We start from the raw sequence: 23,287 nt of genomic DNA, 5'->3' as shown, positions 1-23,287 counted from the left end.
ATGTAGCCACTTACAGTGAGGATTAAGCTTAGTGCTTAAGTTGGGCTCAAAAAACAGGTCCTATTGAATGCTCTAAGGAGTGAGAAGAAACTATGATTTCTGCATTTGTTTTTTTAAGCGTGTGTATCTAAACAGTTACTCCTATTTATTTTAGCTAAGCATTACTTGTGATGTAAGGATACTGAAGAAATTATTTTCATTTACAGGACTCTTTTAATGCAGCCTCTATAATTTCTGTGCTATAGTACCCAGATAACTAGATTCAGATTGAATGGCAGATAGAACTAAGGGTGTAATTTTTTTTTTTTTTTTAATATCTCTGGGACTTACAATTCTGCCTGAGCTGGCTAAATAATGAATATTTCATCTTGCTACTTTTCATCTGCTAATCATTCTTGGAGAATACTTGTAACCTGCACAAACCTATTTTTATACAATAAGTAAATTATGCCCATTTCTATAACACAGGAAGGCTGTTGTGAGGGAGGGGCCGTGTGCATTTTAACTATTCCACTCTAATTGATGCATCATATAACAGTCCAACAGTGAGTCACCCTAATTCAAAATCTGTTAAGGCTGGAACAAAGCCAGTCTTACTTGAGCATTTTTTTAGAGGACACTTTGGCTAGCCAAAAACGAAAGCTTTTCATGGTGAACGTCTGGATGAGTAATAGTGAGTCTTATACGGCCTTTGAAGGGAGGTGTTTGTCATGGAGAGTGTGACAACAAAGTCCCCAGTAAGGCTCGGATGGCGGCAACCCCGGAAGCTTCATTGCAGAAATGTGGCAGCCCCTGGGCCTCGGCCCCTTCTCCTGGAAAATTGGTTTGGGCTGTCCCAACTTTCCGTGGCAGTGAGTGAATGTGGTATTGTCATGTTAGTCATGAGCTGCAAACCGAAAAAAAAACAAAACTAAAAAACCCCAAAAAACCCCGAAACCAAAACAAAACCCCTAATATTGGTTTCTTAAATGGAAAATATGAATGAAACAGCTTACTCTTCACCACAGTATGGTAATCGGTTTAGACAGAATATGAATACGCAACCCTATACAGCATATATACGTATACATGTACGCATACAGCTAGCGAGCTAGCTAGATCCATCTTTGTTTTTCTTTCATATCAACCGATGTATGGGCATCAGTCCAAGAAGGAAATAAACACTTTCTCTTCTATGACATTTTACTGTTGTTAAGAAAACTGGGAGCATGCAACTCCCTTTTGTGTTTTCTCCTCATCTCCCTTGCAAATAGACTTTCCTTTTATCAGCCACTGTGGTGGTGTGGGCCCATTTGTGACAGCCAGATTGTGATTTTGCTACTCACTTCCCTTCAGTGATCCAAGTAGTAATTACGAGCCATTTGATCCAAAAGCATCTGCTGTGAGAACACACGGAGTTTCCATTTTTTCTCCTTGCTGCATACTGAGCATAAGTAATTTGACATGTGGTTTCAGGACCCTTGATGTAATAATAATAATAATAATAAATACTTCTGTGGAATGCCCTCCAAGGAGAGCTAAAGTGATTTGCAGACATTCACTCGTCAGTCTGGAGTGGCTGTGGCTGCAGCCCAGTGATGTTCCCGTGTCATGATGGCCAATTGGAGCTGACTGCAAGGTGATCTGAGCAGCAATGGCCACTACAGTGCCCCAGGGCTTTGGAACAAAGGATGATTCTCAGGAAGTTCTTTATAGTGGTCATCACTGAAATACAGTAGTTATGCCCAGTACTACTGTATAAAGACCTGATCCAGGCTCAACGTCCAAAACATCTTTACAATGTCTGTCTTTCAAGTGCAGTTCCTCCCGTCAGTCTCCTAACCATCCCACGAGGCTGTTGTTTTTAACCTCTTTTGAAGGTGAAGAAACAGAAGTGCAGAGGCACTAGATAACAGCCCCTAACGAGGCTGAGATTTGACCTGGATTGTCTTTCTATTATTGTATTTTTTTCTGTCTCCATTTGTATTCTCAGGACCAGGAAACCTTGAAGAGGCTAGTTGGAAATATATATATATATATATTTTTTTTTTTTCTCCTTAAGCGGAGGAAGTAGAAATATATAGGTTTTTTCTTTGAGGGGAGGAAGTAGAGTAGGAGGCATGGTAGGTGTGTAACAGTCCTGACAGAGGTAGCCAACCATGGAATTCTGGGTGGTTGAAAAGATTCATTTAACATAGTGGCATCTTTGAAATGGGTAACCTGGAAAAAGAATTTTCCAGATGACTCCATTTTTAATGCTTATTTTCAGGATTCTCCATTCTTTTTATGAAAAGAATGTTGGAGAATATTTTATCTGGCTTCCTGAAACTAAAGCACGTGTATTTTCAACTTGGATAGCATTGACCCTCCTTCAGAGAATTAATCCAACTTTCCCTCCGAATAGGCAAAGCTTACAACCACCTAAGAGATCTGTAGGCACCAAGAAGCTTTTTCTTTTTTTAGTTCTAATGTATTAATTTTAAATTCTTGGTGCTTCCTTTGAATAACCAGGTTTTACTTTTCTTGAACTGTATATACATTTGTGACGGGTGTATATGTGTGTGTGTGTGTGTGTGTGTGTGTGTGTGTGTGTGTGTGTCTGCCTAACATACACCAAAAATTACATTTAACTTTTCATTGAGGGATCTCTTGAGAGGGTCTGACTCTTCGATGGCCTTGGCTTTGATGGGCATCTTCTCTCCTATGGTTCACTACATCTCGGGTCAACAGTGTAAACTCAGAAAACCATTGCTCAGAGCAATTGTAGCACAGTATCTTGTTTAATGGATTTTAATAGGATTATTTCTTTTGTCCTTCCATCCTTCCATCTATCTGCACACTTTTCTGTTGTCCAGAACTTGTTCTCCTTCAATAATCTGTTAATTTCTCTTCTCATAGCTTCCAGAGAGCATTAAGAACTTGACACTATGTCAACAGAGTTGAGTAAGATACTGAAAACGAACAGCGTTTACCTCTCATGCCTGTATGTGACTGTGAATGTCTAGTTGTATCCAGCTCAGCACTCAAGTTTTGAGTGTGTCCTGGGTATGGGACGCACTGTGTTAATGGCTGAGGGAGAATGAGGATACAGAAGACAAAGCCTCTGCTGGCATTTATCTTATCCTGGTGTGGGACTTAGAAGTGACCCCCCTGTGGGCTGGGCTTTGCCAAATGCTGTACCAGGGACATAGGAGAGTGAACTCATCTAAGTGAGAGGACTTAAGGGCAGAGAAAGGAGAGAGAGGAGAGACTTCCTAAGAGAGGGGCATTTTAAACCAGGTTGGAGGGTGTACATGGTTTCAGCACTGTCTCTGTAAGGATGGTACAGCAGAGAGATGAGATGGAAGTGAGCACTGGCATGGAGCAGGAGCTTGCCACTCCCTTTTGGGGAATGTTCCCTGAGCCGTTCTGTTCAGTGGGAACATGGTGTGTAGCATAGAATAATGGAAAGTAATCAGGACATGTAGGTTGTACCCATTTTATATAAAGGGAGTTAACTGCCAGGTGGGCATTCTGTGTAATATAGCGGTGGTGTGAACCAGCTCAAGCCAGACTTCCACCCTTCAGTTCCCCGGAGTACCACAGGCACTAGTTGTGTAAACTTGGGCAAGTTTCTAGAATGTCCTGAGCCATATGTGTCTTGCCTGTTCCATAGGAAGTGATGATGGTGTCTCCCTGAGAGGGCTGGTTGTGAGTGGTGAGTGAACTGATGGCACGTCAAGAGCTTGTTTCATTTGGCCTCATGAGACGCAATCTTTCTTTTTTTTTGAGGTGGAGTCTCCCTCTGTCGCCCAGGCTGTATTGCAGTGGCATGATCTTGGCTCACTGCAACCTCCGCCTCCCAGGTTCAAGCGATTCTCCTGCCTCAGCCTCCTGAGTAACTGGGACTACAGATGCGTGCCACCATGCCCGGATAATTTTTATTTTTAGTAGAGATGGGGTTTTACCATGTTGGCCAGGCTGGTCCTGAACTCGTGACCTTAGGTGATCCACCCGCCTCGGCCTTCCAAAGTGCTGGGATTGCAGGCGTGAGCCACTGCGCCCGGCTGGTGATACAGCCTTTCTCTGATTGTCAGTAACAGTGGGAACAAGAGGGTGTGAAGGCACAGTGTTAATTTGTACTGCTCATGTCCCTCCCCCACCTGTTTATCCATAATTACGTTTTTCCTGATCTCCTAAAGTGCAGCAGTAAATTGCTCTGCCACCCTCAGTGGGAGCCTGTGACTTCCTCCAGGCCTTGTTCTTTGTGAAGTTTCTTACTCCACAGTGACCTCTGCTGGGTTTTAGTTTGCTTCTCAACAAGCCTGGTTTCAGAGGTGGGGGCCTGCCCCTTTAAGGCAGCATCTGTTTGTTGCTAAGCACCGGGTTGAAATCACTGCCCAGAGAATGAACCGGAGAAAATAATGTGCCTGTGTAAGACAAGAGCCTTTAGAAGAGAGTGTCCGGGTTGGTTCCTGGCATCCCTGGCTCCTTGCATCTGGTCCTGTCTTTTCCTTTGTCATTGGCACGTGTGGGGATGTTCATTCTGGCTGTGATCACCCTTCCAGAAAAATGTGCTGAAAGCGACAGATCCGTGACAGATCCAGAAATGTCACTTCAAAGTTGAGCACCATGTTTTCAAAAAGATGACACAGAGAGATGGATTTTTGTCTTGCTTTGTTCTTTGAAATTTCTTTATGATGTCTCTTCTAATTTTTAAATCCTACATAGGAGGATCTTTTACTTTGTATTTAAAAATGCATGGAATTCAAAGTAAAATCACCCTTTAATGGTAACTTTAAAGTATGATGAATGATATATAATAATGTGATAGTATTGACTCTATCGGTGACATTTTCTGGTATGTAAGGTGTTTCATATAAGTGACCTCTTTTGCTCACAAAACTTAAGTCACAAGTAATTTTTCAATATTAATTATATTAATAATGTCCTCTTTTACAAAATAGCTGAATTGTAGCAAGGTAAATCTTGTCCTAGGCCATACTTTGCTGGTAGCGTCTGAGACTTTTGATTTCAAAGCCCCAAATCTTTTCTTTACTACTACGTGAATATAAGAACCTAGCCAGAGAGAAACATGTCTACATTGCTTAAGAAATGTATGCTATTTTTGTTATGAATTACGAAAGGACGTATTAGCATGAAGTCAGCAATTGTTGTGATGATGTAGTTTGGCAAACTAAACTTTCTTGGGAAGGGCTTCCTGAAGGTGGTATTCTTTGAGATGATTTTCCAACAGTGTCTGTGTGTGAGGTAGCTGAAGGATAGAGAAAAGATTTATTAGGACTATAGGTTAATTCTAAGGAACAAATAGATTTCTGTCAGTGATGAGTTAGGCTAAAATTAAAAAGAAGAAACAAAGACAAAAAACCAGGTAGACTTAGAAGAGAAAGTTCGTGCTTGGATTAAATGCAGTTCAGGGTTAGGATGGCAGGCAGATGTCAGTGGCCATGGACAAGGTGTGTCTGGAATTTAGTGGAAGGTCGGAGAGGGATTATGGCTTAGATGCAGGCTTCACAGTGGCCCTTCTCAACCATGATCCCAGAGTAGTAAGCGTGGATACTCAGCAGTCCTTACATGGATTGCGGTGTTCTTTTTTTATTTTTTTGAGACAGACTCTTACTCTGTTGCCCAGGCTGGAGTGCAGTGGCACGATCTTGGCTCACTGCAACCTCTGCCTCCCAGGTTCAAGCGATTCTCCTGCCTCAGCTTCCCAAGTAGCTGGGACTACAGGTGCATATCACCACGCCTGGCTAATTTTTGTATTTTTAGTAGAGACGCTGTTTCACCATGTTGGCCAGGCTGGTCTCGAACCCCTGACCTCAGGTGATCTGCCCGCCTTGGCCTCCCAAAGTGTTGGGATTACAGGCGTCAGCCACCGTTTCCAGCCGGATTGTGATGTTCTAGCTCGGCATAAGCGGCCAATTGACACAGTGGAATGAACACAGGACAGGCAGTCACTGACTTTCACTCCACTTCCCGTGGCTGCCGTTTCATCTGCATAAAATGAGTGAGGAAACGTTATTGGCCTCAGAGGGCTGTGAGAAGCCAGTGATGCAAAGCGTGTGAGCGTTTACTCTAAATAGTCCATAAATGAACAGGACATTTGGCCGGTGGTTTCCTTCATTTGTTAATCAAATTTGTCTGCATTTTCTTTTGGCATCTACAAACAGGTCGACGAACTTCTGCATATGTATGGTTCAACAGTAGACAGTGTTCCCCGAGACAATGCGTGGGAAATCCAGACTTATGTCCACTTTCAGGATAATCACGGAGTTACTGTAGGGATCAAGCCAGAGCACAGAGTAGAAGATATTTTGACTCTGGCATGCAAGGTAATGGATTTTGCTGCAGAAATATACTCCTGAATAGAAATAATCATTAATGTTGCAATCTTATGCCTTCTAAATTCGTGTGGTATTCGAGGGCCCAGTTTCCACGCCAGGGAATATATTAGCATATTTATTAGTTAATGTATTTATTAACATATTGATTAATTTGCATTCTATTCCTTGATCTCTTTAGAAGAATGAATTATTAGATCATGATCCCCCACTTCCATGAAGAACCTGAACTAATCTACTGAAATTCTATGTATACTTTGATATCTAGAATAATTATGAAATCCATTGCTATTTAAGTTACTTAGAGATGGTGTGTTATAAGAAGGCGGCATAAACTTTGAGGTAATTTAATTTAATCCTAAATAGTTTTATCGGATTTCTCCAGATTAAACACGCAACTTGATATATTCACAGTTGCTTTATGGAGATTAATATAAGATGATGTTTTATTCATTTTTCAAACTGGGTTTCATTCCTGATCTGAAAAGGGAGTTTATGGTAAGTCTTAAAGAGGGCCCTCTGAGAGAGAATAGATTCAGCGACATCAGATCAGAAGCTTCTCGACCACCAGGTGGTGTAGTAGCGCTTAAATCGTTTTAAGTTTCCAGAGAAAAGACAATCAAATATGTTGACATGGTGAAAAAGGCATATAGAGTTTGGTAATGCTTAATCATGTGCACTGAATAAGTGTGAAAAATGTTTAATTTTAGTCCCCCTTTTTCACTTTGACTTGAAACATTAAGATTCTGTACATTTATATGTAGTTTATATCCTTATGAACTTAATTTCCTTTTGCTCCCATATGTAACGTTTTTATTCAGAAAACCAACAATGTTCTATACCAATGATACCCTCTATTAAACTGATAATTTTCTGAGTAATAAAGGGTATCAGAAGCAGTGGGTCAGCCAGGCACGGTGGCTCATGCCTGTAATCCCAGCACTTTGAGAGGCCGATGCATCAGATCACGAAGTCAGGAGATCAAGACCATCCTGGCTGACACGGTGAAACCCCATCTCTACTAAAAATACAAAAAATTAACTGGACGTGGTGGCGGGTGCCTGTAGTCCCAGCTACTCAGGAAGCTGAGGCAGGAGAATGGTGTGAACCCGGGAGGCGGAGCTTGCAGTGAGCGAGATCGCACCACTGCACTCCAGCCTGGGCGACAGCGCCAGACTCCGTCTCAAATTAAAAAAAAAAAAAAAGTAGTAGTGGGTCAGTTTGACCCAGTTAGAGCATATGCCTAAGATAAATTTCTCACTGTTGAAAATATGCATGAGAGAGAAAATATGAGTGTGTGTGTGTACACATTTTCCTTTTGAAAAGTTTTTGGAATAGGACATTCTTAATTCTGAAGTCTGTAGATTTGTTCGCATTTTACAAATTTCTGTATTTTAGTAATGAGAAACAAGGTTAGGCTCAACCTAACTAAAGAGATGGCATTTGCTGAGCTGGTAAGATTTCTTCTACTATCAGATCTGTTCTACTGTAATCTCTTAAAAATGCGTCTTTTGCCTTTAATCATAAGCAATAGTGTTCAGAGAAAACCTTCTTAAAAATAATTGTCTGCCGGGCACGGTGGCTCACGCCTGTAATCCCAGCACTTTGGGAGGCCGAGATGGGCGGATCACGAGGTCAGGAGATCAAGACCATCCTGGCTAACACGGTGAAACCCCGTCTCTACTAAAAATACAAAAAATCAACCGGGCGAGGTGGCGGGCGCCTGTAGTCCCAGCCACTCGGGAGTCTGAGGCAAGAGAATGGCGTGAACCCGGGAGGCGGAGCTTGTAGTGAGTGGAGATCACGCCACTGCACTCCAGCCTGGGCAACAGAGCGAGACTCCGTCTCAAAAAATAAAAAATAAAAATAAAAATAAAATAGTTGTCCCCCTTTACTTTTTTGCATACTAGCATGCACGTATTTATTTATTTGAGATGGAGCCTTGCTGTGTCACCCACGCTGGAGTGCAGTGGTGCTATCTCAGCTCACTACAACCTCCACTTCCTGGGTTCAATCATTTCTTCTGCCTCAGTCTCCCAAGTAGCTGGTATTACAGGTGTGTGCCACTAGACCTGGCTAATTTTTGTATTTTTACTATAGTCAACATTTTGCTGTATTGGCTAGGCTGGTCTCCAACTCCTGACCTCAAGTAATCCACCCGCCTTGGCCTCACAAAGTGCTGGGATTACAGGTGTGAGCCACTGCGCCTGGCCTGCATCCAAATGTTTAAATGAGAGCTCTTATATAGGTTTAAATTCAGCAAATATTTTGTGGTATTCTTTTAGCGATTTCTACTTTGATTTTTAATGAGCCTGCTAACCAATGATGGATTTAGAAAGAGCATTTAAAATCTGAATGACTGTCTTTTTCTTTATAGATGAGGCAATTGGAACCCAGCCATTATGGCCTACAACTTCGAAAATTAGTAGATGACAATGTTGAGTACTGCATCCCTGCACCATATGAATACATGCAAGAACAGGTAAGTGTGCACTAGCTTCAGAAAGGGAGACTGAACCACATCCATGGTGTTTTGATTCTGAAAAATGTCATTTCTCGGAAAAATTTTGTTTAAATTCGGCACCTAGTTTGGGAACAGTCTCTATATAAATGGTAACTTAATAGCTTTCTTGTTTTATTATGAAAAATAGTGTCAAAGTAGTTTTTCAAGGTATCATAACATGAAATCCTCTGATTTTGTTGTTTTCACCTTTTGCAGGTTTATGATGAAATAGAAGTCTTTCCACTAAATGTTTATGACGTGCGGCTCACGAAGACTGGGAGTGTGTGTGACTTTGGTAAGCGTAAGGAATGCCCCTTTCAGGGAGTTATGTGGTTCATCTTTGCCTACTTTGCCCCAGTATCTTTGGACTTAATTTTTTTCCCTTACATTCACGTTTTCAGAATATATGACAGTAGTTTCTGAACTTCCTTTCTCTTCCTACATTTCTATTTATTGATATTAGCAGGTGACACAGATAGGTATCAGGATTAGAGGGAAATGCCAAAGTAATTAAATGAATGAATATAAAATCGATGGGAATTTGAAAATATAGATTAATAATACCATGTACTGTGCACTGGTGCTGCTCTGAGCAGATCAACTCATGATTCACAGGACAGTTGCTTTCATCTCTAGTGTCTTTGCTCTTGGTTTTCTCTTCCCACCTGGAATGCTCCCCTTCTTTCCTCTTTCTTCCCCCATCCCTCCTCTCTAATGACATGAATCCTACTGTCCTTCAAGAACCAACTTAGGGTCTAACTTTCTTGAAGAAACTGTATCTGATTGCTTTAGCTTTACTTCCTTCTTTCTTCTCTGAATTTAACAGTTAAGAGTCAGCCAGGCATGGTGGCTCACGCCTGTAATCCCAGCACTTTGGGAGGCCAAGGCAGGCAGATCACCTGAGTTTGGGAGTTCGAGACCAGCCTGACCAACACAGAGAAACCCCATCTCTGCTGAAAATATAAAATTAACCAGGCGTGGTGGCACATGCCTGTAATCCCAGCTACTTGGGAGGCTGAGGCAGGAGAATCGCTTGAACCTGGGAGGCAGAGGTTGTGGTGAGCTGTGAGTTGAGATCACACCATTGTACTCCAGCCTGGGTGACAAGAGCGAAATTCCATCTCAAAACTAAACAAAACAAAAAACGATTAAGGGTCAGTACTTCTGAAGTCACTTAATAGCATCATTTTCTACATTTCTCTTTGATTAGATAATAATTGGTAAATACATCCATAGAAACAATGGTTAGATAATGATTGGTAAATACCTCCATAGAAACACTATTTCTTACCTTGTTAAAATATGTTGATACATGATTATTTTCCTTAAAATGATTCAACCTAATAATAAATTAAAGTTTATAATATGTTAAAATGTCGTTTTTAGGATACTTTCGTTTTTTAAAAATTTGTATAATCTTTTCTGACCCCCATGTTATTTTTTTATTTTTTATTTTTTTTGAGACAGAGTCTTGCTCCGTCGCTCAGGCTGGAGTGCATTGGCATGATCTTGGCTCACTGCAACCTCTGCCCCCTGGGTTCAAGCAATTCTCCCTGCCTTAGCCTTCCAAGTAGCTGGGATTACAGGTGCCTCACCTGCCACTATACCTGGCTAATTTTTGTATGTTTAGTAGAGATGGGGTTTCACCATGTTGGCCAGGCTGCTCTTGAACTCCTGGACTCAAGTGATCCGTCCACCTCAGCCTCCCAAAGTGCTGGGATTACAGGCGTGGGCCACCGCACCCGGACCCCGTGTTAGGCTGGTTTTCCCTTTGAAGCCCTCTCGGCCTTTTTTCTCCTCCTCTTGGCCTTCACTGTGCTTTTTCTGGTTGCCATTTGTGTTCATCTTTGTACTGGAATGAGTGAATGAAGACACTTGCAAAGATACTCTCTGGTGAGACCATAATCTGCCAGGCTCTGCTGGGGTCCCAGAGGAGACCTGGGGAACAGGACATTCTTGCTGTCCTCAAAGAACTCTCCGTATTAGGGGACCAAGACGTGGAAACCTGTGCTCCTCACTGTGGCATCACAGAGGGGGACACTAAGTCAGGAGCCATCCATTCAGAAGAGGGAAGGTCTCCCTAGGATTTGCATGTAATCTTATATATTTAGGGCAAGCACTGTATTCATCCAAGCATTTTCTTCACCTTCTTAAAATGCTCAACCCCATAGTTGTTTCTCAGCAATTATTTGTTGTATTGAACTGAATTTCATGTATTTCAGTAAGAGTATTTTTTGCTGTTAAATCTGTTTCTAAATTTTTAATTGTGGTAATAGACACATAAAGTTTATCGTCTTGACCACTTTTAGGTGTACCGTTTTGTGATGTTAAGTACATTCACAATGTTGTGCTACCATCATCTATCTCTACAAATCTTTTCAGCTTGTAAAACTGAACTCTGTACCCATTTAACACCAACTGCTCATACTGTCCTCCCCCTAGCCCCTGGCAACCACCAGTTTAATACTTTGTATCTCTCGGAATTCCCCTGGCAACCACCGTTCTATTAATACTTTCTACCTCTCTGAAGTTGACTGCTCTAGCTACTCATATAAATAGTATTATACTGTGTTGTCTATTTGTGACTGGCTTATTTTACTTAGCATATTCTCCTCAAAGTTCACCCAACTTGTAGCATATGCCAAGATCTTTTTCCTTTGTAAGACTGAATGATATTCCACTGTATGCGTAGATCACATTTTGCTTATCCATTCGTCCATTGACAGACAGTTGGGGTATTTCCACCTCTTGGCTCTTGTGAATTATGCTGTTATGCACGTGGCTGCATGGTCTCACCTTTTGAATAAAAGTTATGTTTTTATATTTCTTAAGCCTCTTGTCGGACATTTTTCTTTTTCTACCCCTGCAAGATATTTGTACTTTCAAAATAGTTGTAACTTAGACTTTCTCAACATACTGTACTTACAAGAAAATAGGTTCAAGGAGATACTGCCGATGTGGTTGGAGAAATTGAGTGTGGTGGGTTGAGACGTGGTTTTTCCTTTTATTTTCTTTCCTAGGGTTTGCAGTTACAGCGCAGGTGGATGAGCATCAGCATCTCAGCCGGATATTTGTAAGCGACGTTCTTCCCGATGGCCTGGCGTATGGGGAAGGTCCGTGTGGCACACCGTGCCTCTGTTCCCTCTTAATTTGCAACTGTGGAATACAGCCTGGCTAGGGAATGTTTCTTCATACAGTTTTGTCAGAAAAAGATTTCTCTTGGAATTTTAAAGGAAGTAAACCTAAGAGTTTAATTGGAAATGCGACCAAACACAGCCTCTCACTCCCATAAACCCAGCTGCTCAGGAGGCTGAGGTGGGAACATGGGAGGATTGTTTGAGTCCAGGAGTCCAAGACCAGCCTGGGAGATACAGTGAGACTCCTGCCTCCATAAAAAGGACAGAGAGAAGCCGGGTGTGGTGGCTCACAGCTCTAATCCCAGCACTTTGGGAGGCCCAGGCGGGTGGATCACAAGGTTGGGAGATCGAGACCATCCTGGCTAACACGGTGAAACCCCGTCTCTACTAAAAATACAAAAAAATAGCCGAGAGTGGTGGTGGGTGCCTGTAGTCTCAGCTACTCGGGAGGCTGAGGCAGGAGAATGGCGTGAACCCGGGAGGCAGAGCTTGCAGTGAGCCGAGATTGCACCACTGCACTCCAGCCTGGGCGACAGAGCGAGACTCCGTCTCAAAAAAAAAAAAAAGAAAAAACGAGAAAGAGAGAGAAAGAAAAGAAAGAAAATGCATATGCCTATATATAGAGAGAGCATGTGTGTGTGTTTAAAAGACAGAAAGTGTATACATATATATAGACAGAGGGAAGGAGGAAGAGAGTGTGAGACAGGCAGACACTGATGGAACAGAGTTAACATGGGAACACTAGAAAAATATTAGAAAAAGCAATGAATGAGTGGTTCTCAAGTTGTTTCTCTTTCAAACTGTTTCTTTTAAGAGTAGCTGTGAGAGAGCTAACATTTGTTTTGCTCTTAGTGGCATCTAAATACTATACATTTTGGCCCTTTAATTCTTTTCTGTTTTTCTTATTTAAAAGACGGAGTCTTGCTATATCACCCCAGGCTGGCCTCAAACTCCTGGGCTCAAGTGATCTTCCCACCTCTGCCTCCTGATTAGCTGGGACTACAGGCACCTGCCACTGTGCCCCGCTGGCACTTTCTTTGAAGAAAGCGACAAATGAAACAGCCCCTGGGAGTACATGGTTTGAGTTTGCAGCCTTCTTTCATCTGAAAATATTTCTCACAGTAATCCCTCTCTCTTTTTTTTCTCCTTCCTTTTTCTCAGGGCTGAGAAAGGGCAATGAGATCATGACCTTAAATGGGGAAGCTGTGTCTGATCTTGACCTCAAGCAGATGGAGGCTCTATTTTCTGAGAAGAGCGTCGGACTCACTCTGATTGCCCGGCCTCCGGACACAAAAGCCACCCTGTGTACATCCTGGTCAGACAGTGACCTGTTCTCCAGGGACCAGAAGAGTCTGCTACCCCCTCCTAACCAGTCTCAACTGCTGGAGGAATTCCTGGATAACTTTAAAAAGAATACAGCCAATGGTAAGGCTTTGTTCTGACTTCCTTCTTAACTGCTGGTATCAACAGCCAATATTTTTAGGCTGTAATTTTGCTTGCAAACTCAGATTATTTAAGCTGTTCAAAGAATGTTTTCTAATTTATTAGAAGAACACAGATGCCAACTGGAGTAGATTTTATCAAAATTTCATGCATTTTAGTAATTATAGCGCTTTCATGAAAATAGAAAATAATTATTTTTGCACAAAATAACATTTTTAAAACATCACGGACTCTTTAAAAATCACCCATAATGTTTAGTCTTGTAGTGGCTCTGTGATTGAAGGCAGATGAAATCCTGCATAAATGCCATAGTGGAAAGATTTTTCTTATTTGGTTGAATCTAAGGCATAGCCATTTTGCAGTAATCTGTTGGGCTCTTAGAACAGCCTGTGCATTTCAGTTCAGTTATATCTTTTGTGAAGCACTACTTTCTTAATAAACAGCAAACTTTCTTTTTTAAAATTTATTTTTATTTTTATTTTTTTGAGACAGAGTGTCACTTTGTCACCCAGACTGGAGTGCAGTGGCTTGATCTCAGCTCACTGCAACCTCTGTCTCCTGGATTCAAGAGATTCTCGTGCCTCAACCTCCTGAGTAGCTGAGATTACAGGCGTGTACCACCATGCCTGGCTAATTTTTGTATTTTTTGTAGAGGTAGGGCTTCACCATGTTGCCCAGACTGGTCTCAAACTCCTGACCTCAGGTGATCCACCCACCTCGGTCTCCCAGAGTGCTGGGATTACAGGCGTGAGCCACCGTGCCTGGCCAGTAAACAGCAAACTTTTAATGTAGGTCATGATTTTTAAAACTTTGTGAAGGCCTAAAAATGAAAAACTGTGTGCCAGCATATTTTTCTCACGGTAAGACTTCCATATGAGGAAATCATTTGAAGGTCTGAAGTTTTGAGTGTATCATTCATGTGTATTTCATGCACTGCAGTCAAGTAAATTAGGGTACTGAAAACCAGTAGTTTTGCTTTGTACCTCTGGAGAGCCCAGGTCAAGCTCCACAGGAGACCAAGTGTGGGGTCTTTTTCCTGGGAGAACACAGAGCAATTTTTATACTTAATTACGATGATAATGGATTTCCAATTGAAATCTCTGCATGATTACCAAAAATGAATGAAAAACACCAAAGAGAAGTTGTTAGGATTGATTTAATTATAAAGGAAGTTTATTAGGTCATTTTTGGAATTAAAAAATCAGATGGTAAGATTTGTGATTCAATAAGGTATCTCGTGCTTTCTCCTCCTCTCTTGGGGCCTTCCTCTAATTTAAAATGCCATTAAATGGACTATTGGCATATAAAAGTGAATGTCATAAAACAAAAATTATGATGGAACTTATTAATTACTTGGGTATATTAGGGCCATCATTCAGCTTACCCTGGGCTGCTGTTATGGGCCTGAGTATGCCATATAATACATGCATGTGTCCATTTGTTGGATTCATTACTCTTGAGGGATACATTCACTACCTGTGTTATGTCTCTATGTATTTTATCATAATAAGAAATTACCACAGAGGCTATAATACTTTTGGTACTTGCGGGAATGAATTCCTATAGAAAGCAGAGAAAGGGGCAAATTTACCTTTTTTTTTTTGGAGACAGAATCTTTCTTCTCTGTTACCCAGGCTGGAGTGCAGTGGCACAATCTTGGCTCACTGCAACCTCCACCCCCCGGTTTCAAGCGATTCCCTTGCCTCAGCCTCTGAAGTAGCTGGGACTACAGGAATACGCCACCACGCCCGGCTAATTTTTGTATTTTTAGTAGAGATGGGGTTTCACCATGTTGGCCAGGCTGGTCTTGAACTCCTGACCTCAAGCGATCCACCCCCCCCAGCCTCCAAAAGTGCTGGGATTACAGATGTAAGCAACCGCGCCCGGCTATTTTTCTTTACTTTTTATTTTTATATTTTTTTAAATAGTAAGGATCTCATCCTGGCTAACACGGTAAAACCCCGTCTCTACTAAAAATACAAAAATAGCTGGGCGCGGTGGCGGGCACCTCTAGTCCCAGCTACATGGGAGGCTGAGGCAGGAGAATGGCGTGAACCCGGGAGGCAGAACTTGCAGTGAGTGGAGATCACGCCACTGCGCTCTAGCCTGGGTGACAGAGCCAGACTCTGTCTCAAAAAAAAAAAAAAAAAAAAAAAAGTAAGGATCAAGCAGGTGAGTTAAGCCACTTTTATTTATTTGTTTATTTATTTGCCAGGGAAACAGAATAAAGTGGCAGTCCTGGATCTGTTAAGCCGCTATTCTATTACTCATCTTAGGCAGCCATTCCGACTGTCTAATCCTTTATACCCTATGTCTGCGTGGACAAAGAGCTTAGTTAGCCAGGCAGGCACCGTGCTTGTCCACATCATGCCTCCTGATGGAACCTTGCAGGTTCTTCCACTGCCAGCCTAGTGGGAGCCACTAACCCTTTCCTGGTGTCCTGGCAAGATTGTGCTCTCTGCGTGTCTCCCAGGCAGCGCCCTGCCCGCCTCTGCCCTGAGCTTTACCATTCCTCCCCTCTCCTAAGCTCCAGGTGGCTGTGCCATAGTGATGCTGCTTGTGCTGGAAAAAACAGCCCCAGCAGACTCCTTCCCCAGACACCACAAACATAGACTTTTCTTTTTCTTTTTGAGATAGTTACGTTGCTTGTGAAGGAAGTTAAATGCCTGTGGGCAAACATCTCGGAAGGAAGTCTTCCATTTTGAAGGTTGAGGGGACAAGAAAATAAGGGTAGGTGGGTGAATTAAAAGGTACAAGTGAAAAAAGACCAGGTCTCTCATTCATATGCAACATCTGAATGGCAAGAGAAGCCTGTGTTTGTGGAAACTCTGAGAGGTGGCATGGTAACAAGCATACAGGTTTTGAGTCAGACGTGGGTTCGGGTCCTGGGCTGCCCTGTACGGGTTTTTTGACTCACCCAGGGAGTTCTGGGCTTTGGTGGATACTACCCCAGCCTCTTTACTCTGCTGGAAACGGTCCTGAGGTGCAGTCCACACAGCTCTGCAGATTGGCCCTGGAATGAGCCCCAGCTGCCCACAGCATCCTCGCTTTCACACCTCCCATGGGCTTCCTGCCCTTCCTGCCTCACTGTTCCTACCCCCTCCTTTGGGACTCTCAGGGTTACCTTCCAAATAAACTTCTGTACCCAAGTCCTTGGCTCAGACTCTGCTTTTGGGGGAGCCCGAATGAAGATGCTGAGCCTGACTTTTCTCATCCAGAGGATAATGGTTCTCCCCCTGCCCCTGTGGACCCTGTGAGTTTGGGGGAGTTCCTGTCTGTGGCATGTTCAGCCCAGGGTTTTAATTGGCAGGAATTCTGAAAACGTGCTTCTCCTCCTCCTCCCTCTCCTTTGCAGCTTCCTGTTTTATTAAAAATTACCTTGATTCGCTTTTGCAATGAATTAGAAAACAGTAATCCCATTTTTTAACTAAAAAAGTTAAAATTTACAGAAATCAAAAATTTAAATGACTTTGAAAAACAGTTTTTAATACAACTTTGAAGTATAACTTAGCAGTGGCTAGCCATTTGAGAGCCTGCCTTTCCCTAAATTTCACGTTCCCTTGGCATTGCTAGAAGGCAACCATGTACTTGAAAAGAAGGAAAGTTCTGTTTGCTTTTCCAGAGAAGTCAATCCTTTCCTTGCTGTAAAAACCAAATGGCTGGCTCTCTGGGAAAGAAGACCTGTTTTTTTAAAAAATAGAAATTATAAGAATATCAGCAGGTAGATAAAAAGGAAAGCCTTAAGCACTTGTTTGGGCTTATGTTGACCATTCAAACGGAATATTTATAGCCCCCTGTTGAGCACTTAAAATGTTGGGGGGTGGGGGTGCCCTGGGAACAAGAGTTCAGGGCTTTCAGTCATGTCCTGAAGTTTATGTTGGTTAACCTTTGTCTCTTGATCAGTTTCCAGTTGGGGAGGGAAACCCTGTCTCTGTCTATATCTCTGTATCTAATCAGTCTTTGACTGAAAGAGGTGTTAGTCACAGTGGCAGGTCCCAGGAAGCTAGGGGATTGCTTGTGGGTTGCTATTAAGGTTCTGCTTTTCTAGAAAAGAAGCATCCTTGCAGTATTCGACATTCATTGATATGAATAATGTTTAGGAAAATGGGTCTCAAACTTCCTAGTGCCCAGGACTCAACCTGCTGAGCTTAATGAAAATGTAGACTCCAGGGTTTTGCTGTTGGTGCACCTCCTGCAGGAGGCTTGGGGCAGTGGAAGCCCTCTTCTCCCTGGCTCCCCCGGCTTTTTTTTTTTTTTCAGATGGAGTTTTGCTCTTGTTGCCCAGGCTGGAGTGCAATGGTGCGGTCTCGGCTCACCGCAACCTCCACCTCCTGGTTCAAGAGATTCTCCTGCCTCAACCTCCCAAGTAGCTGGGATCACAGTCATGCGCCACCATGCCTGGCTAATTTTGTATTTTTAGTAGAGATGAGGGTTCTCCATGTTGGTCAGGCTGGTCTTGAACTCCCGACCTCAGGTGATCTGCCAGCCTCGACCTCCCAAAGTGCTGGGATTACATGTGTGAGCCTCTGCGCCCAGTCACAAGCCCCATTTTTAACCTGTGCAGGTGTGGAAAGCAGCCCTGGAGAGCCAGCCTCTCTAGCCTGCATCGCCTGGAGAGCAGCCCTGGGGCTGGTGTGAGCACTCCTGCTGCCCGTTGGCCATTAGTCTAAAAGAGGTGGCCTGAAACAGTAAGTAGGTAACCTCCTGTATGCTGAGGTTTTGAGGATGGAATGAGATAATATGCGTAAAGTTCCCAGTACATGATCCCTGTTGCGCATGCGTGTTCTTAGGAATCGTGTGTCCCAAACCTCCACCATTGTCTTTCCTCGTGTGCTCAGCATGCAGGCAGTTGACTCTTAGCTCACCTCATTTGTTGCTCAGTCCATGCTTGGAAGACACTATGTTCCATTTGGCAAATCACTTACACTAGGAAGCAAAGATCTTCCAGCTTCGCTCCACTATGCCTGTGATGCTCTGTGAGGAGCATAAGAGACAGGAATATATGGAGAATTGATGAGGGTTCAGTATGAAGTTCCTCTGCTTCCTAAGAAATGAATGACCGTTTGATTTTGCCTTGAAGGGCTTACATTTCTGTTCTAGTTATTCACAGTGGAGAGAGGAAATGTCCATAGGCTGTATTTGATTTGAGCGGAAATATCATCTGTAAAAACTTTATAGAGAGAATTAATTTTACCACTGGAATTCCCCAAAGAGGCCAGTGTTATTTTAGAGCCAACAAGGTGACCATTGAAGGGATTGGATGGGCCAGACCTGTTTATACAGGGATCCTGTTAATGCCATATTTGTGATTTATGTATGAAAATCCCTTTTCCAGTGTTTGCCATCTTTTGAAACATTCCAGCAGCTTTTAAGAAAGTCTCATTGGGCATAGAGTTTCTGAACAAAGTCTTTATGTAAACACTGAACTTGTCGCATTAATGAACTCTCCATCTATAAACAGCCATTAATCCTACCTTGTTAGGATTGGAGGTATATTTAGTAGGGGACAAAATAGAAAAGACCTATGTTTTCCTTCCATTTAGACCATATAAATCCAACACATGCTTACCAGATGATGAAGGTAATTGCAGCCTGAGGTTCTTTTTTAGCCTCCACACCCCCTTTGAATCATTCTTTTTAAAAATTGCCATGAGTAGTGTAGAGTCTCAAGCTACCAGAAGCCACTTAGATGTAAATTTGCTCTTTGGAATGAATTGCTCTTGGGAATGTATGTGTCCATTATATAGCTTCTCACCAGGGAAAAGAATTACAGAGCCAGCTCTGATGTGGCAAACACACTTATTTCCTGTTTATGAGAGTGAGGGCATTTTGGCTTCCGTAGCCTGTTTAGGATGACTAACAGCATTTAGCTCAGAGAATGCTCTGTTTGTGTGTAAAACTGCTATTACTGAGTCTGGCTGGCTGACACCCCAGATTTCCAGATGTAAAAACATATTAGTGTTCCTAAAGATGAGTGGTACATTTTTTTTTTTTTTTAAATCAGAAAACAATCTGATTGGGAAATACTGGCTTTACCAGGACACAGAACTTCCATCTCAGAATTACGAGTTTGTTGTGTCTGTGCTGAAGATCGGTTTCATTTCCATCAGTGTGGAAGTGAGCGTGTGGCTTTCTCTTAGTGGTGGAAAAAATTAAGATCCTGGGATACCAATTTCCTTATAAAACTTAGTTTTGTTTGATTCTCTTTTTCTTATTCTCAGTCATTTATTTATTCACTTGTACGTTTAACAGATAACCTTTTGTGAAATGTCGAGGGTACATAAAGGTGAATTACACATTATTTCATACTCTCAAGAAGCTCATAGTTGAATTGGAAAACACTTGTAAATAATTCCTGGCTCCAAAGAAAACAGACATTTGCAATGAAGAGAATTAGAGGTCAGAGGTGGGATTCCCACTAATTTTCTGTTTTACAAGAGCAAAGGCACTCAGAAGCAAGGCACAGGGCTCTCATTATCAGCGTCAGAGGACAGTTTCTGAAAGGGTTTGTGCTTGATCTCAGCACTGCAGATGGACAGGCCGTGGACCTGGAGGTGTGTGGTGGCGGTGGAGTGAAGGGCATTCACATAAAGCAAGCAAGCTGGAAGACAGAAGCTGCATGTAGAGGTCACGGGAAGAAAGGTTGGAAAGTCTATTGGGGCCAGATTGTAGAAAACACTGAATTCCAGGAATTTATAACATATCATTGCATGCATCTGAAAAACCTAATAGCTAATTAACTAACTAATGAGTATTGTGTTACTACTTCCCCCTGCCTTCTATAAAATATGGAGAACTTGTCTGCTCATTTGATGGCCACTGGAGTGTGTGTGACTTGAAAAGCTTGCCCCTGCCTGTCACCTCTCTCATCCCACCACTCTGGCTTCATTCCTTTGGATCTTAGAGTATTGTTGTGTTGAATGATCAGAAGTCCCTTATAAAATAAATACTCAAATGTTTTAGAGTAAAGAGTGAATAAAGGAACACCTATATGTTCTCTGTAAAACCTAAGTCTTCCTCAGCATTGGGAAGCCATCCCACTAAAGTGTGGTCCTCACCGGTCCCCTTTAGGGGTGAGGTAGATGGAATAACACCCTGCTGGCCTGTGACAGGGGCAGCTGGTGGGGAGGGGACAGCCCATGACAGAGGACCAGGCAGTATGAGGGTCAGGAGGAGAACTGTTAAATAAATGTTCCCAGCATTTTGAATAAAAATCAGTCTTGGCTTTTCTCTCTGAACATTAAATATAAATACATCTTTGAGATAAAAATCTACAGAAGTTCTCTGAAGCACACTGTGTGAAATATGTGTTGGCTCTGCCACTTTTGATAGACATTTGAGAGTCTGGGATGCCAGGCAGGTCTCCTATGAAGGTAGAGTGAGCCAACTGTCTCTGAAGCAGTAGTTCTATGAAACCATTGGCTGCTGAGAAGAGGAAACTTTGCAGCCTGTTACATAAGGAAAAAAAAAAAATCTCACTTTCCTGTCGGTGTTATGAGTACTGGCTGCCAAATGGTGCTTGTTTGTGTTTCTATTTTTTTCCCCTTCTTTTGTAAGGGGCTTGAAAGTGAATTATATTTCTCACTTTATTCCTGCCTATGAAGGAAGTGAGATCATTGGGAAGGACCAAGTGTGATAATTTTCTTCCTACTCTCATGTTTAGAGATAACTGTATTGTGACACTATCTTCACTTTTTCAGATGGTAATACATGTGCATGGTATGAAATGCCAGCAGTGTAGAAGGGTAAACAGTGACAGCCAAGTCCCCCAAGCTACATCGGGCAGTGGTGAAGAGCATGGACACCATCTGATGACCTGGTTCAGGTGCTGGCTCCAGCCTCTTCTACTCACTAGTTGTGTGACCTTGGGCAAGTCATTTAACCTGAAAGCTTAGGTTTTGCAACTATAAAATGGTCTAGGATTTTTGTGGGAGCAACGGACTAGTATTTGGAAAGCACTAGATACTGCCTGGCACATAGTAAAGGCCATGTAAGTGTTTGTTGAATATGTAGATACATTCCTCCTACCCTCTTCTTAGCCGTGCAGTGTCTCTTCCAGAGGTCATCATTGTTCTTAGTTTCTTTCTCATCCTGGCCTGGAGAATTCTAAATATTGAGGAAAATTGGCTAGTCGCGGTGGCTCACGCCTGTAATCCCAGGACTTTGGGAGGCTGAGTCAGGCTGATCATTTGAGCTCAGGAGTTCAAGACCAGCCTGCGCAACATGGTGAAACCCTGTCTTTATTAAAAATACAAAAATTAGCTGGGTGTGGTGGCGCACACCTGTAGTTCAGGCTATCACTCGGGAGGCTGAGGCAGGAGAATCGCTTGAACCCAGGAGGTGGAGGTTGTAGTGAGCCAAGATTGTGCCACTGCATTCCAGCCTAGATGACAGAGCGAGACTCTGTCTCATAAAAAACAAGAACAACAACAATAAAAAAAATTGGGGAAAATACTGGGGTATTTTTCTGCCTTGTTTTTACTCCGTTGCCTTAGTACATGGCTGTGGTGGACAGAATAATGGCCCATCCCAAACATGTCCACATTCCCCAGAACCTGTGAATATGGCAAAAGGGATTTTAAATTTCAAAAGACTTTGAAGATGTGATTAAGTTAATTATCTTGAGATAGGGGATGGATTTTCATGGATTAGGTGGGAGGCCCAGTGTAATCACAGGGGTCCTTTTTGGAGAGAGGAAGGTCAGAATCAGAGAAGTAAATGTGATGAGGGAGGGAGAGAGGTGGCAGCCACGAGCCAAGGAAAGCAGGCAGCCTCTAGAATTTGGAAAAGGGATGGAAAGAGTCCTCCCTTAGAGCCTACAGATAGAACACAGCCCTGTGGCCTTAGTCTTCTGATTTTCAGAACTGTAAGGTAATAAACTGAGTTTACGTGTCAAGCACCATGTTTGATGGCAGAAATACAAACATGAAAAAAAACCACAGTTGTGGTATTCGGGGTGCTATGGTCTGGAGGCAGACGTGTGTACAGACAGCAGTCATAATCCAGCATTGTCATTGGTTTTACAGTTCTTGGACATGTCGGTCTCTTTCTGGACCCTTTACTATTACAAATTATTGAGGGCCCCAAAGAGCTTTAGTTATGCAGGCTACATCTATATCTATTGGTACTGACTGTATTAGAAATGTAAACTGAGAAATGTCCAAAATGTTTATTTATTTTAACATAACAATAGTGGATCCATTTTTATGTAAACACAATAAACATACTTTTAATGAAATGTCTCCTCAAACCAAAAAAAAAAAAAAAACCTTAGTGAGAAGAGTAGCCTTATTTTACATTTTTGCAAATTTCTTTAATGTGCATCTTAATAGAAGAAAGCTAGATTCTCATATCAGCGACTGCATTCAGTCTGTTGCAGTGTATTGCTTTGGTGGAAGTTATTTAAAGAAAATTCATTCTTATACAGATAAGTGTAGTTGGAAAAGGGGGGAGTATTTTGATACTCCTTTCAGACAACTGTGGATATTCTTTCACAGTGCCCCAAAACTCAACAAGTGGCCATTTCTTCAAGGTTAGTTGCAGTGTGGAACCTGAGGCATTATTAGTGGAGTTTTCTTATTTGGGGTCATTAAAATTCATTGGCCTGTCTTGCACTTGGAATAGATCTTTTACTCATGCATGATTTCATAACATGCCTTGTTTATTTGGAAATAATGGGATCACTAAGTTATGCAGATCTTCCAAATATGGACATTTCATTTCACAGTATTAAAAATCACTTTCAGACCAGTCATAGTGGCTCACACCAGTAATCCCAGGATTTTTGGGAGGTGGAGGCAGGAGGATGGCTTGAGGCCAGGAGGTTGAGACCAGCCTGGGCAATGTAGTGAGATCCTATCTCTACAAAAAATAAAAAATTAGCT

General features: G+C 42.3%; 1 protein-coding gene across 4 annotated transcripts in view; it reads left to right on the top strand.

The window, feature by feature from the left end:
- TIAM2 (TIAM Rac1 associated GEF 2) overlaps nt 1-23,287 on the top strand; it is a 272,136-nt gene that overhangs the window by 183,235 nt on the left and 65,614 nt on the right. For all 4 annotated transcript variants that reach the window (XM_038001128.2, XM_073022315.1, XM_038001129.2 and 1 more), the window contains 5 exons: nt 6,150-6,311; nt 8,698-8,802; nt 9,040-9,118; nt 11,844-11,936; nt 13,122-13,385. In XM_038001128.2, coding sequence (XP_037857056.2) covers nt 6,150-6,311; nt 8,698-8,802; nt 9,040-9,118; nt 11,844-11,936; nt 13,122-13,385 — 703 coding nt within the window. The remainder of the gene's footprint in view (nt 1-6,149; nt 6,312-8,697; nt 8,803-9,039; nt 9,119-11,843; nt 11,937-13,121; nt 13,386-23,287) is intronic.

This window comes from Chlorocebus sabaeus, chromosome 13 (assembly GCF_047675955.1).
Source record: "Chlorocebus sabaeus isolate Y175 chromosome 13, mChlSab1.0.hap1, whole genome shotgun sequence".
NCBI classification, from domain to species: Eukaryota; Metazoa; Chordata; class Mammalia; order Primates; family Cercopithecidae; genus Chlorocebus; species Chlorocebus sabaeus.
This window is presented reverse-complemented; position numbering and strand designations above follow the sequence as displayed.